This window comes from Coloeus monedula (assembly GCF_965178545.1).
Source record: "Coloeus monedula genome assembly, chromosome: 10".
Lineage (NCBI taxonomy): Eukaryota > Metazoa > Chordata > Aves > Passeriformes > Corvidae > Coloeus > Coloeus monedula.
The window spans coordinates 14307197-14318561 of record NC_138790.1 but is presented as its reverse complement, the minus strand read 5'-3'; the positions used below and the strand labels follow the sequence as shown (position 1 = coordinate 14318561).

The 11365-nt window shown below is 55.4% G+C and overlaps 3 protein-coding genes across 5 annotated transcripts; all 3 read left to right on the top strand.

Annotated features, from left to right (window-relative positions):
- Nucleotides 1-102: 102 nt before the first annotated feature.
- Nucleotides 103-2071, top strand: LOC309576794 (phospholipase A and acyltransferase 1-like). Its single transcript, XM_082288337.1, has 4 exons — nucleotides 103-258; nucleotides 718-926; nucleotides 1125-1387; nucleotides 1776-2071. Exons 2-4 carry the CDS (start codon nucleotides 809-811, stop codon nucleotides 1905-1907), a joined length of 513 nt encoding a protein of 170 aa, XP_082144463.1. The 5' UTR covers nucleotides 103-258; nucleotides 718-808; the 3' UTR covers nucleotides 1908-2071.
- Nucleotides 2072-4263: 2192 nt separating this feature from the next.
- On the top strand, nucleotides 4264-6286 carry LOC309576493 (phospholipase A and acyltransferase 1-like). Of its 3 annotated transcripts, XM_082287842.1 has the most exons (5): nucleotides 4264-4470; nucleotides 4930-5142; nucleotides 5341-5458; nucleotides 5555-5609; nucleotides 5997-6286. In XM_082287842.1, the coding sequence occupies exons 2-5, from the start codon at nucleotides 5025-5027 to the stop codon at nucleotides 6120-6122; spliced, it is 417 nt and encodes a 138-aa protein (XP_082143968.1). In that variant the 5' UTR covers nucleotides 4264-4470; nucleotides 4930-5024; the 3' UTR covers nucleotides 6123-6286. The 3 variants fall into 3 exon arrangements, with proteins under 3 accessions (XP_082143968.1, XP_082143967.1, XP_082143966.1); XM_082287840.1 differs by having other exon boundaries at nucleotides 4275-4470; nucleotides 5341-5609; XM_082287841.1 differs by having other exon boundaries at nucleotides 4274-5142; nucleotides 5341-5609.
- A 2289-nt stretch (nucleotides 6287-8575) lies between these two features.
- LOC309576571 (phospholipase A and acyltransferase 1-like) lies at nucleotides 8576-10490 on the top strand. The gene is made up of 4 exons (XM_082287969.1): nucleotides 8576-8679; nucleotides 9139-9347; nucleotides 9546-9814; nucleotides 10197-10490. The coding sequence occupies exons 2-4, from the start codon at nucleotides 9230-9232 to the stop codon at nucleotides 10290-10292; spliced, it is 483 nt and encodes a 160-aa protein (XP_082144095.1). The 5' UTR covers nucleotides 8576-8679; nucleotides 9139-9229; the 3' UTR covers nucleotides 10293-10490.
- The last annotated feature ends 875 nt before the right edge of the window (nucleotides 10491-11365 follow it).

Here is an 11365-nt window from a genome sequence, read left to right as displayed (position 1 = left end):
AGGATCGGATTTCTCACTAAAGGAGTGGTTTTGGAAACAATCTCGGGAGGACAGCCTCCGCATGGGAGGGGAGGTGGGAGGGAAAAGGCGGGGGACGGTGGCACGGAATGGGATGGAAGAGATGCGGACGGATCGGGACAGCGCTCGGTCAGCGTCGCCAGTGAGCCCGGCAGAATCCGCGCAAGCGCCATCTTCTTGTTATTTATAGCGGGAGCAGCGGGCCGGGAGCGGCCACACAACAGCGGGACAGGCGCTGGGGTGAGCGGAGCTCGGGGGATGCGAGCGGCGTTTGCCAGCGGGATGCGGCCCCCTCCAGGCTGCCGGCGGCGGGCGCGGCTCTGCCGAGCGGCCGGAGGCGCCCCAGAGCCGCGGCACGGGCTCGGCACCGCGGGCACCCCCGGGCAGCCGCGTCCCGGCAGCGGAGCGGGCCGGGCCCCGGCAGCAGCGGAGCCCCGATCGGAGCGCGGCCGGGAGGGGAGCGCGGGCGCCGTGGGCGGGCGGGGGCAGCCGGGGACGGCGGCAGCAGCTGGACGCGCAGCCGGCCCGGCCTCGGCCTTGGGCGGATGCGCTGGGTGGGAGCGGGGCCGTCCCGTCGCCTGCCCTGCGCCGGCAGCGGCAGCGGCCCCGAGGCGGGGCCGGCCGAGCGGGGCCGCCGCTCCGGCAGCCGCCGCCCTCGGGGCCCGGCACTGACACGCTCCGTGCCCGCGGTCCCGGCAGGTGCCTGTGCACAGCCCACGCCTCTGCCCTGCTCTGCCCTGCGCTGAGCCAGCCCAGCTACAGGTGCGTGTCCTGACTGCACGCTCCTGAGATGGCACGTGGCAATCGCAACCCCAAGCCTGGGGACCTGATCGAGATCGACCGGACAGTTTACCAGCACTGGGCCCTCTACATGGGGGATGGATATGTCATCAACGTGACACCTGTAGGTAAGGCTGGTTCAGCCTGGCAGGGTGCACAGTAGATGTTGGGATGTCCCAGGAGCCCTGTCTCCTTCCATGTGCTGCTCCATCTGGACCCTGTGTGTGTAGATGATCTTTCCACTGGCCATCGGAAACCCGTCTGAGATCCTGGAGGGGCCAGAGGGGATGTGCCTACCTGCCTTATCTCTTCCCTGCCTTCCCCAGATGAAGGAGCCCCATCCCTGTCTGTCAGCACCATTTCAATACTCACCAAAAAGGCCAAGGTGAAGAAGCAGCTCCTGAAGGAGGTGGTGGGAGATGATAAATGGCGTGTCAACAACAAGTATGGCCTCATTCCTCTCCCAGTGGAGGAGATCATCCGGCGTGCTGAGGAGTGGATTGACAGGGAGGTGAAATATGATTTGCTTGGCAGAAACTGTGAGCACTTTGTGACAAAGCTCCGCTATGGAACGGGATTCTCTGACCAGGTGAGTGACACGGGGTGAGCCCCTGGGTGCCTCCCAGAGCACCTCCTGGCTGCTTGCTGTGAGCCGCGGGACTGGGACACAGCCTGCAGCCGGCATGGGGAGAGCCAAGTCCCAGGCGTGGGCTCCAAAGCAGCGCTGCCTCTGGCCTCCCCAGAGCCCCTGGACCTGGAGGGTCACTGTGCTCTGTCTGCACCCTGACAGTGCCCTTGACTGAATGCCACCTCCTAGGGGTAAAAACCTGGCTGTTACGCCTTCTGCTTATGGGGCACATGTCTCTGACTGATTTATTTACCCTGACTATCCCTGCCTTTTCTATATTATCATGCTGGGGGAGTAAATATAAGTGCTTATCATGTTTCCAGCCTGTGTTTTACTTTTCCTTTTCTAGGTCATAAAAGCAGTTACATTTATTCGTGCTATAGCAACAGCAACAGGAGAGTTCCTTCTTCTTGGTCTTGCCACCGTTCTTGTGAAGGGCTTCTCTCACAACACATCCAGGAGAGAGAGAAAGTACTACTGATGGGCTGTCAGGAAGAGCTCAGAGCAAGGCAGGGGGAGCCCCTGGCCACAGCAACCACTGGTCAGCTTTTGATACACCTGCCACCAAGGCTCACTAGCAGCTGTGCCACCCTTGCTGTAAACATTAAATAAGCCTTAATAAAATGTCAGATATCCAAACTTGAATTGCCCCCAAATCCTTTTTTATCTGAGTAGAGATTTGTGTGCTCTACTTGGAGGAGCAGCCTTGTTTTTCCCTGCTATCCCATTAAGAAGTAAGAAGTCAAGATTGTCACCATTCAAGGTGACTCCCAGCAGCACTAACCTGGTTGTTACATCTGCTTTTATTTCATTGCCTGTGATGATTTTTGTGGTAGTCTGGGGGCGCTTGCACTGGTGCAGGCTTTTCATCCATTTTTATTGGTTGCTTCCTATAGGCTTTTTCTGTGTATCCATGATTTTAACCTTAACTTTCTGAACAAGTAAAATAAAACTACTGCTGGGGGTTTCCAGCTGAGGCTCTGTGTAGGTGGGAAAGCCCTGGCTGCAATGTCTGCGAAGAGCAGGCAGGGCACGTGCAGTGTCTTGGAGCCTGTGCCTGTGGTGCCTAAATGAAGAAGCTCCCCGGAGGCTGGCAGGTCAGAGGGAAGGGCAGGTCTTGTAAGCTGTATCCTTCAGAGTTTTATAGGAGTGCTCTGATTTCGGCATGATGATGTTTTGCTTGGTTTTTCCCTGCCTACAAAGTGCCTCCCAATGTACTGAGCCACGCCATGCCCTTGTCACAAAGCTGGTGTGTGGATTGTCTTGGAAGAAAACTGTTTAGGGGAAGTTTGTTTCATTGTCCTTTGCCTGGAGTATCTGCCTTTAGAGCTTGGAACCAGATTACCTGCATCCCACATGTGAGACACAGAATCCTGTGTTGCTTTTGTTACAGGCAACTGCCTGGACTGCAGGGAGAGGTGAGAGCAGAACAGCTGTCTGGCAGAGGCTGGCTGGTTTTGTCTGCTCTGTACAGGTTGTCCAGGTTTAACCCCAGCCAGCAACAAAGCACCAGGCAGCCTCTTGCTCACTCACTCCCTTGCCAGCCCCATCAGGGAGGCAATCGGAGGAGCAGAAGTGAAAAACCTGTGGCTTGAGAAAAAGTTGTTTTAGTAGGTAAGCCAAGAGCTGTGCATGCAAGCAAAGCAAACAAGGAATTAATTCATTGCTTTTTTCAAAGTCAGGTTTACAATATTTGAAATATCCAAGCCAAGACTTCTGTTGTTTTTCTACTCCCTTTTTTATTACATCTAAATAAAGTTCTTATCTTTAATGCAGGAAAACATATCATAGTCAAACTGAAACTGAAACTCCTTTTTGGATTCCTGGAAATGGATTTGAAGCTTATTTCACAGCTAAGCTAAGGATGTGGTTATACAACAACCTGTAGGCTTCAGCTTTTCTCTACTCACTGCATTCTGTCTGCAGCCCCTGATAAGGGAGCACTGTGTGAGGGCAATGTATGGACCTCTCACATCTCTAATTAGCCCTGTAAGGGAAGAATACTGGAATTAATTCATCTGGGGAATTGTCTTGTTGTTCATGAAAGCTGTAACATTTCAAACATTTCACTACATGTGGCAGTTTGCAATTGTACCGTGGTTCTCTTTGCAGTCAGGGGGACGTTGGCTCATTATGGGCTGCCTTTCCACCGAGCCTGGTGGGTGCAGTGACAGGATTTGGTGGAACACTGCCTGAAGCATGAGGTGAGAGTGTGAGGAGGAGCAGCAGAATCCATCACTTGCTGTATTCACGACTTCTGAGCCTTTCTAGGAGATGTTGGCAAGGCCCAAGACCTGCTCAAATTGCCATGGAGTAGAGTCAAGGCTGTCCTTTTCTCAAAAGCCGAGAGAACACTCGTTGCCTGTGCTCTGGGGCACAGCCAGCATGGGCGCAGCCTGTCCCTAAATGGAAGGGCTTTTCTAGTGGTTTCAGCCATCTGAATCTGGTGCATATCAGAGGATGAAAACTTGGGCTGAAGCCCCAGCATCGTGCAGCCCCGAGCCTGGCTGCAGACTCTCACCTCACCTTCTTTACTGTGTTTGCAGGTGGGTTAACATAAATTTAATCTATGCTTTTTGCTGCAGAGATTTTGCATTTACACGAGGCCATTTGGGATCCCTCTGCAGCATCCTCTGCCATTTATGGCACCGACTCTTTGAGTGGTCCTCAAGGCATTCTTTAATCATGATCCAGACGTGGTTGTTCTTCAAGATAAAGTGCTGCAGAGTGATAGGGTGTAGGGTCACGGCTGTTGTCCATCACTTGAACAAGAGGACCACTCGGGGGAGGGTCTCCCCACAACGAGACGGTGGGCGGACATCGTCAGGTACAAGATAAGATTTTCCACTCAACAGATGGTTTTGGCAACAACCTCGTGAGTGGAGCTTTCGTTGCATCTGGTGAGAGGGTGGAGCCGGACGGCCTGGCTCCGGGGCGGCGCCGGCAGTGAGCCCGGCAGGATGCACGCAGTCGCCACTGCGAAGGACTTTATAACGGGAGTAGCGGGCCGGGAGAGGCCACACAACAGCGGGACAGGCGCTGGGGTGAGCGGAGCTCGGGGGATGCGAGCGGCGTTTGCCAGCGGGATGCGGCCCCCTCCAGGCTGCCGGCGGCGGGCGCGGCTCTGCCGAGCGGCCGGAGGCGCCCCAGAGCCGCGGCACGGGCTCGGCACCGCGGGCACCCCCGGGCAGCCGCGTCCCGGCAGCGGAGCGGGCCGGGCCCCGGCAGCAGCGGAGCCCCGATCGGAGCGCGGCCGGGAGGGGAGCGCGGGCGCCGTGGGCGGGCGGGGGCAGCCGGGGACGGCGGCAGCAGCTGGACGCGCAGCCGGCCCGGCCTCGGCCTTGGGCGGATGCGCTGGGTGGGAGCGGGGCCGTCCCGTCGCCTGCCCTGCGCCGGCAGCGGCAGCGGCCCCGAGGCGGGGCCGGCCGAGCGGGGCCGCCGCTCCGGCAGCCGCCGCCCTCGGGGCCCGGCACTGACACGCTCCGTGCCCGCGGTCCCGGCAGGTGCCTGTGCACAGCCCACGCCTCTGCCCTGCTCTGCCCTGCGCTGAGCCAGCCCAGCTACAGGTGCGTGTCCTGACTGACTGCACGCTCCTGAGATGGCACGTGGCAATCGCAACCCCAAGCCTGGGGACCTGATCGAGATCGACCGGACAGTTTACCAGCACTGGGCCCTCTACATGGGGGATGGATATGTCATCAACGTGACACCTGTAGGTAAGGCTGGTTCAGCCTGGCAGGGTGCACAGTAGATGTTGGGATGTCCCAGGAGCCCTGTCTCCTTCCATATGCTGCTCCGTGTGGACCCTGTGTGTGTAGATGATCTTTCCACTGGCCATCGGAAACCCGTCTGAGATCCTGGAGAGGCCAGAGGGGATGTGCCTACCTGCCTTATCTCTTCCCTGCCTTCCCCAGATGAAGGAGCCCCATCCCTGTTTGTCAGCACCACATCAGTATTCACCAGAAAGGCCAAGGTGAAGAAGCAGCTCCTGAAGGAGGTGGTGGGAGATGATGAATGGCGTGTCAACAACAAGTATGACCGCTCCCGCACTCCTCTCCCAGTGGAGGAGATCATCCGGCGTGCTGAGCGCTGGATTGATGCGGAGGTGACATATGATTTGCTTGGCAGAAACTGTGAGCACTTTGTGACAGAGCTCCGCTATGGAGAGGGAGTCTCTCACCAGGTGAGTGACACGGGGTGAGCCCCTGGGTGCCTCCCAGAGCACCTCCTGGCTGCTTGCTGTGAGCCGCGGGACTGGGACACAGCCTGCAGCCGGCATGGGGAGAGCCAAGTCCCAGGCGTGGGCTCCAAAGCAGCGCTGCCTCTGGCCTCCCCAGAGCCCCTGGACCTGGAGGGTCACTGTGCTCTGTCTGCACCCTGACAGTGCCCTTGACTGAATGCCACCTCCTAGGGGTAAAAACCTGGCTGTTACGCCTTCTGCTTATGGGGCACATGTCTCTGACTGATTTATTTACCCTGACTATCCCTGCCTTTTCTATATTATCATGCTGGGGGAGTAAATATAAGTGCTTATCATGTTTCCAGCCTGTGTTTTACTTTTATTTTATAGGTCAGAAAAGCAGTTATTGGTACTACAGCAGCAGCAGTAGGAGGTATCCTTCTTGCTGGTCTTGCCACCGTTTTTGTGAAGGGCTTGTCTGACAACACATCCAGGAGAGAGAGAAAGTACGAGTGATGGGCTGTCAGGAAGAGCTCAGAGCAAGGCAGGGGGAGCCCCTGGCCACAGCAACCACTGGTCAGCTTTTGATACACCTGCCACCAAGGCTCACTAGCAGCTGTGCCACCCTTGCTGTAAACATTAAATAAGCCTTAATAAAATGTCAGATATCCAAACTTGAATTGCCCCCAAATCCTTTTTTATCTGAGTAGAGATTTGTGTGCTCTACTTGGAGGAGCAGCCTTGTTTTTCCCTGCTATCCCATTAAGAAGTAAGAAGTCAAGATTGTCACCATTCAAGGTGACTCCCAGCAGCACTAACCTGGTTGTTACATCTGCTTTTATTTCATTGCCTGTGATGATTTTTGTGGTAGTCTGGGGGCGCTTGCACTGGTGCAGGCTTTTCATCCATTTTTATTGGTTGCTTCCTATAGGCTTTTTCTGTGTATCCATGATTTTAACCTTAACTTTCTGAACAAGTAAAATAAAACTACTGCTGGGGGTTTCCAGCTGAGGCTCTGTGTAGGTGGGAAAGCCCTGGCTGCAATGTCTGCGAAGAGCAGGCAGGGCACGTGCAGTGTCTTGGAGCCTGTGCCTGTGGTGCCTAAATGAAGAAGCTCCCCGGAGGCTGGCAGGTCAGAGGGAAGGGCAGGTCTTGTAAGCTGTATCCTTCAGAGTTTTATAGGAGTGCTCTGATTTCGGCATGATGATGTTTTGCTTGGTTTTTCCCTGCCTACAAAGTGCCTCCCAATGTACTGAGCCACGCCATGCCCTTGTCACAAAGCTGGTGTGTGGATTGTCTTGGAAGAAAACTGTTTAGGGGAAGTTTGTTTCATTGTCCTTTGCCTGGAGTATCTGCCTTTAGAGCTTGGAACCAGATTACCTGCATCCCACATGTGAGACACGGAATCCTGTGTTGCTTTTGTTACAGGCAACTGCCTGGACTGCAGGGAGAGGTGAGAGCAGAACAGCTGTCTGGCAGAGGCTGGCTGGTTTTGTCTGCTCTGTACAGGTTGTCCAGGTTTAACCCCAGCCAGCAACAAAGCACCAGGCAGCCTCTTGCTCACTCACTCCCTTGCCAGCCCCATCAGGGAGGCAATCGGAGGAGCAGAAGTGAAAAACCTGTGGCTTGAGAAAAAGTTGTTTTAGTAGGTAAGCCAAGAGCTGTGCATGCAAGCAAAGCAAACAAGGAATTAATTCATTGCTTTTTCAAAGTCAGGTTTACAATATTTGAAATATCCAAGCCAAGACTTTCTGTTGTTTTTCTACTCCCTTTTTTATTACATCTAAATAAAGTTCTTATCTTTAATGCAGGAAAACATATCATAGTCAAACTGAAACTGAAACTCCTTTTTGGATTCCTGGAAATGGATTTGAAGCTTATTTCACAGCTAAGCTGTGGTTATACAACAACCTGTAGGCTTCAGCTTTTCTCTACTCACTGCATTCTGTCTGCAGCCCCTGATAAGGGAGCACTGTGTGAGGGCAATGTATGGACCTCTCACATCTCTAATTAGCCCTGTAAGGGAAGAATACTGGAATTAATTCATCTGGGGAATTGTCTTGTTGTTCATGAAAGCTGTAACATTTCAAACATTTCACTACATGTGGCAGTTTGCAATTGTACCGTGGTTCTCTTTGCAGTCAGGGGGACGTTGGCTCATTATGGGCTGCCTTTCCACCGAGCCTGGTGGGTGCAGTGACAGGATTTGGTGGAACACTGCCTGAAGCATGAGGTGAGAGTGTGAGGAGGAGCAGCAGAATCCATCACTTGCTGTATTCACGACTTCTGAGCCTTTCTAGGAGATGTTGGCAAGGCCCAAGACCTGCTCAAATTGCCATGGAGTAGAGTCAAGGCTGTCCTTTTCTCAAAAGCCGAGAGAACACTCGTTGCCTGTGCTCTGGGGCACAGCCAGCATGGGCGCAGCCTGTCCCTAAATGGAAGGGCTTTTCTAGTGGTTTCAGCCATCTGAATCTGGTGCACATCAGAGGATGAAAACTTGGGCTGAAGCCCCAGCATCGTGCAGCCCCGAGCCTGGCTGCAGACTCTCACCTCACCTTCTTTACTGTGTTTGCAGGTGGGTTAACATAAATTTAATCTATGCTTTTTGCTGCAGAGATTTTGCATTTACACGAGGCCATTTGGGATCCCTCTGCAGCATCCTCTGCCATTTATGGCACCGACTCTTTGAGTGGTCCTCAAGGCATTCTTTAATCATGATCCAGACGTGGTTGTTCTTCAAGATAAAGTGCTGCGGAGTGATAGGGTGTAGGGTCAGGGCTGTTGTCCATCACTTGAACAAGAGGACCACTCGGGGGAGGGTCTCCCCACAACGAGACGGTGGGCGGACATCGTCAGGTACAAGATAAGATTTTCCACTCAACAGATGGTTTTGGCAACAACCTCGTGAGTGGAGCTTTCGTTGCATCTGGTGAGAGGGTGGAGCCGGACGGCCTGGCTCCGGGGCGGCGCCGGCAGTGAGCCCGGCAGGATGCACGCAGTCGCCACTGCGAAGGACTTTATAACGGGAGTAGCGGGCCGGGAGAGGCCACACAACAGCGGGACAGGCGCTGGGGTGAGCGGAGCTCGGGGGATGCGAGCGGCGTTTGCCAGCGGGATGCGGCCCCCTCCAGGCTGCCGGCGGCGGGCGCGGCTCTGCCGAGCGGCCGGAGGCGCCCCAGAGCCGCGGCACGGGCTCGGCACCGCGGGCACCCCCGGGCAGCCGCGTCCCGGCAGCGGAGCGGGCCGGGCCCCGGCAGCAGCGGAGCCCCGATCGGAGCGCGGCCGGGAGGGGAGCGCGGGCGCCGTGGGCGGGCGGGGGCAGCCGGGGACGGCGGCAGCAGCTGGACGCGCAGCCGGCCCGGCCTCGGCCTTGGGCGGATGCGCTGGGTGGGAGCGGGGCCGTCCCGTCGCCTGCCCTGCGCCGGCAGCGGCAGCGGCCCCGAGGCGGGGCCGGCCGAGCGGGGCCGCCGCTCCGGCAGCCGCCGCCCTCGGGGCCCGGCACTGACACGCTCCGTGCCCGCGGTCCCGGCAGGTGCCTGTGCACAGCCCACGCCTCTGCCCTGCTCTGCCCTGCGCTGAGCCAGCCCAGCTACAGGTGCGTGTCCTGACTGCACGCTCCTGAGATGGCACGTGGCAATCGCAACCCCAAGCCTGGGGACCTGATCGAGATCGACCGGAAACTTTTCCAGCACTGGGCCCTCTACGTGGGGGATGGATTTGTCATCAACGTGACATCTGTAGGTAAGGCTGATTCAGCCTGGCAGGGTGCACAGTAGATGTTGGGATGTCCCAGGAGCCCTGTCTTCTTCCATGTGCTGCTCCGTGTGGACCCTGTGTGTGTAGATGATCTTTCCACTAGCAGTCGGAAACCCGTCTGAGATCCTGGAGGGGCCAGAGGGGATGTGCCTACCTGCCTTATCTCTTCCCTGCCTTCCCCAGATGAAGGAGCCCAAGCCCTGTCTGGCAGCACCATTTCCATACTCACCAAAAAGGCCAAGGTGAAGAAGCAGCTCCTGAAGGAGGTGGTGGGAGATGATGAATGGCGTGTCAACAACAAGTATGACCGCTCCCGCACTCCTCTCCCAGTGGAGGAGATCATCCGGCGTGCTGAGCGCTGGATTGATGCGGAGGTGAAATATGATTTGCTTGGCAGCAACTGTGAGCACTTTGTGACAAAGCTCCGCTATGGAGAGGGAGTCTCTCACCAGGTGAGTGACACGGGGTGAGCCCCTGGGTGCCTCCCAGAGCACCTCCTGGCTGCTTGCTGTGAGCCGCGGGACTGGGACACAGCCTGCAGCCGGCATGGGGAGAGCCAAGTCCCAGGCGTGGGCTCCAAAGCAGCGCTGCCTCTGGCCTCCCCAGAGCCCCTGGACCTGGAGGGTCACTGTGCTCTGTCTGCACCCTGACAGTGCCCTTGACTGAATGCCACCTCCTAGGGGTAAAAACCTGGCTGTTACGCCTTCTGCTTATGGGGCACATGTCTCTGACTGATTTATTTACCCTGACTATCCCTGCTTTTTCTATATTATCATGCTGGGGGAGTAAATATAAGTGCTTATCATGTTTCCAGCCTGTGTTTTCCTTTTCTAGGTCATAAAAGCAGCTGAAGCTATTGGTAAGGCAGCAGTAACAGTAGGAGGTATCCTTGCTGTTCTTGGCATCGCTGTTGTACAAAGGCTTGTCTGACAACACATCCAGGAGAGAGAGAAAGTACGAGTGATGGGCTGTCAGGAATAGCTCAGAGCAAGGCAGGGGGAGCCCCTGGCCACAGCAACCACTGGTCAGCTTTTGATACACCTGCCACCAAGGCTCACTAGCAGCTGTGCCACCCTTGCTGTAAACATTAAATAAGCCTTAATAAAATGTCAGATATCCAAACTTGAATTGCCCCCAAATCCTTTTTTATCTGAGTAGAGATTTGTGTGCTCTACTTGGAGGAGCAGCCTTGTTTTTCCCTGCTATCCCATTAAGAAGTAAGAAGTCAAGATTGTCACCATTCAAGGTGACTCCCAGCAGCACTAACCTGGTTGTTACATCTGCTTTTATTTCATTGCCTGTGATGATTTTTGTGGTAGTCTGGGGGCGCTTGCACTGGTGCAGGCTTTTCATCCATTTTTATTGGTTGCTTCCTATAGGCTTTTTCTGTGTATCCATGATTTTAACCTTAACTTTCTGAACAAGTAAAATAAAACTACTGCTGGGGGTTTCCAGCTGAGGCTCTGTGTAGGTGGGAAAGCCCTGGCTGCAATGTCTGCGAAGAGCAGGCAGGGCACGTGCAGTGTCTTGGAGCCTGTGCCTGTGGTGCCTAAATGAAGAAGCTCCCCGGAGGCTGGCAGGTCAGAGGGAAGGGCAGGTCTTGTAAGCTGTATCCTTCAGAGTTTTATAGGAGTGCTCTGATTTCGGCATGATGATGTTTTGCTTGGTTTTTCCCTGCCTACAAAGTGCCTCCCAATGTACTGAGCCACGCCATGCCCTTGTCACAAAGCTGGTGTGTGGAATGACTTGGAAGAAAACTGTTTAGGGGAAGTTTGTTTCATTGTCCTTTGCCTGGAGTATCTGCCTTTAGAGCTTGGAACCAGATTACCTGCATCCCACATGTGAGACACGGAATCCTGTGTTGCTTTTGTTACAGGCAACTGCCTGGACTGCAGGGAGAGGTGAGAGCAGAACAGCTGTCTGGCAGAGGCTGGCTGGTTTTGTCTGCTCTGTACAGGTTGTCCAGGTTTAACCCCAGCCAGCAACAAAGCACCAGGCAGCCT

What these genes read in the sequence shown, in the direction of transcription:
- LOC309576493 (XM_082287841.1), top strand. Translation starts at nt 5,025, where the DNA reads ATGGCACGTGGCAATCGCAACCCCAAGCCTGGGGACCTGATCGAGATC. An exon ending in CATCAACGTGACACCTGTAG is followed by an intron (nt 5,143 to 5,340) that starts GTAAGGCTGGTT and finishes TGCCTTCCCCAG; the next exon opens with ATGAAGGAGCCCCATCCCTG. An exon ending in GAGAGGGAGTCTCTCACCAG is followed by an intron (nt 5,610 to 5,996) that starts GTGAGTGACACG and finishes TTTATTTTATAG; the next exon opens with GTCAGAAAAGCAGTTATTGG.
- LOC309576794 (XM_082288337.1), top strand. Translation starts at nt 809, where the DNA reads ATGGCACGTGGCAATCGCAACCCCAAGCCTGGGGACCTGATCGAGATC. An exon ending in CATCAACGTGACACCTGTAG is followed by an intron (nt 927 to 1,124) that starts GTAAGGCTGGTT and finishes TGCCTTCCCCAG; the next exon opens with ATGAAGGAGCCCCATCCCTG. An exon ending in GAACGGGATTCTCTGACCAG is followed by an intron (nt 1,388 to 1,775) that starts GTGAGTGACACG and finishes TTCCTTTTCTAG; the next exon opens with GTCATAAAAGCAGTTACATT.
- LOC309576571 (XM_082287969.1), top strand. Translation starts at nt 9,230, where the DNA reads ATGGCACGTGGCAATCGCAACCCCAAGCCTGGGGACCTGATCGAGATC. An exon ending in CATCAACGTGACATCTGTAG is followed by an intron (nt 9,348 to 9,545) that starts GTAAGGCTGATT and finishes TGCCTTCCCCAG; the next exon opens with ATGAAGGAGCCCAAGCCCTG. An exon ending in GAGAGGGAGTCTCTCACCAG is followed by an intron (nt 9,815 to 10,196) that starts GTGAGTGACACG and finishes TTCCTTTTCTAG; the next exon opens with GTCATAAAAGCAGCTGAAGC.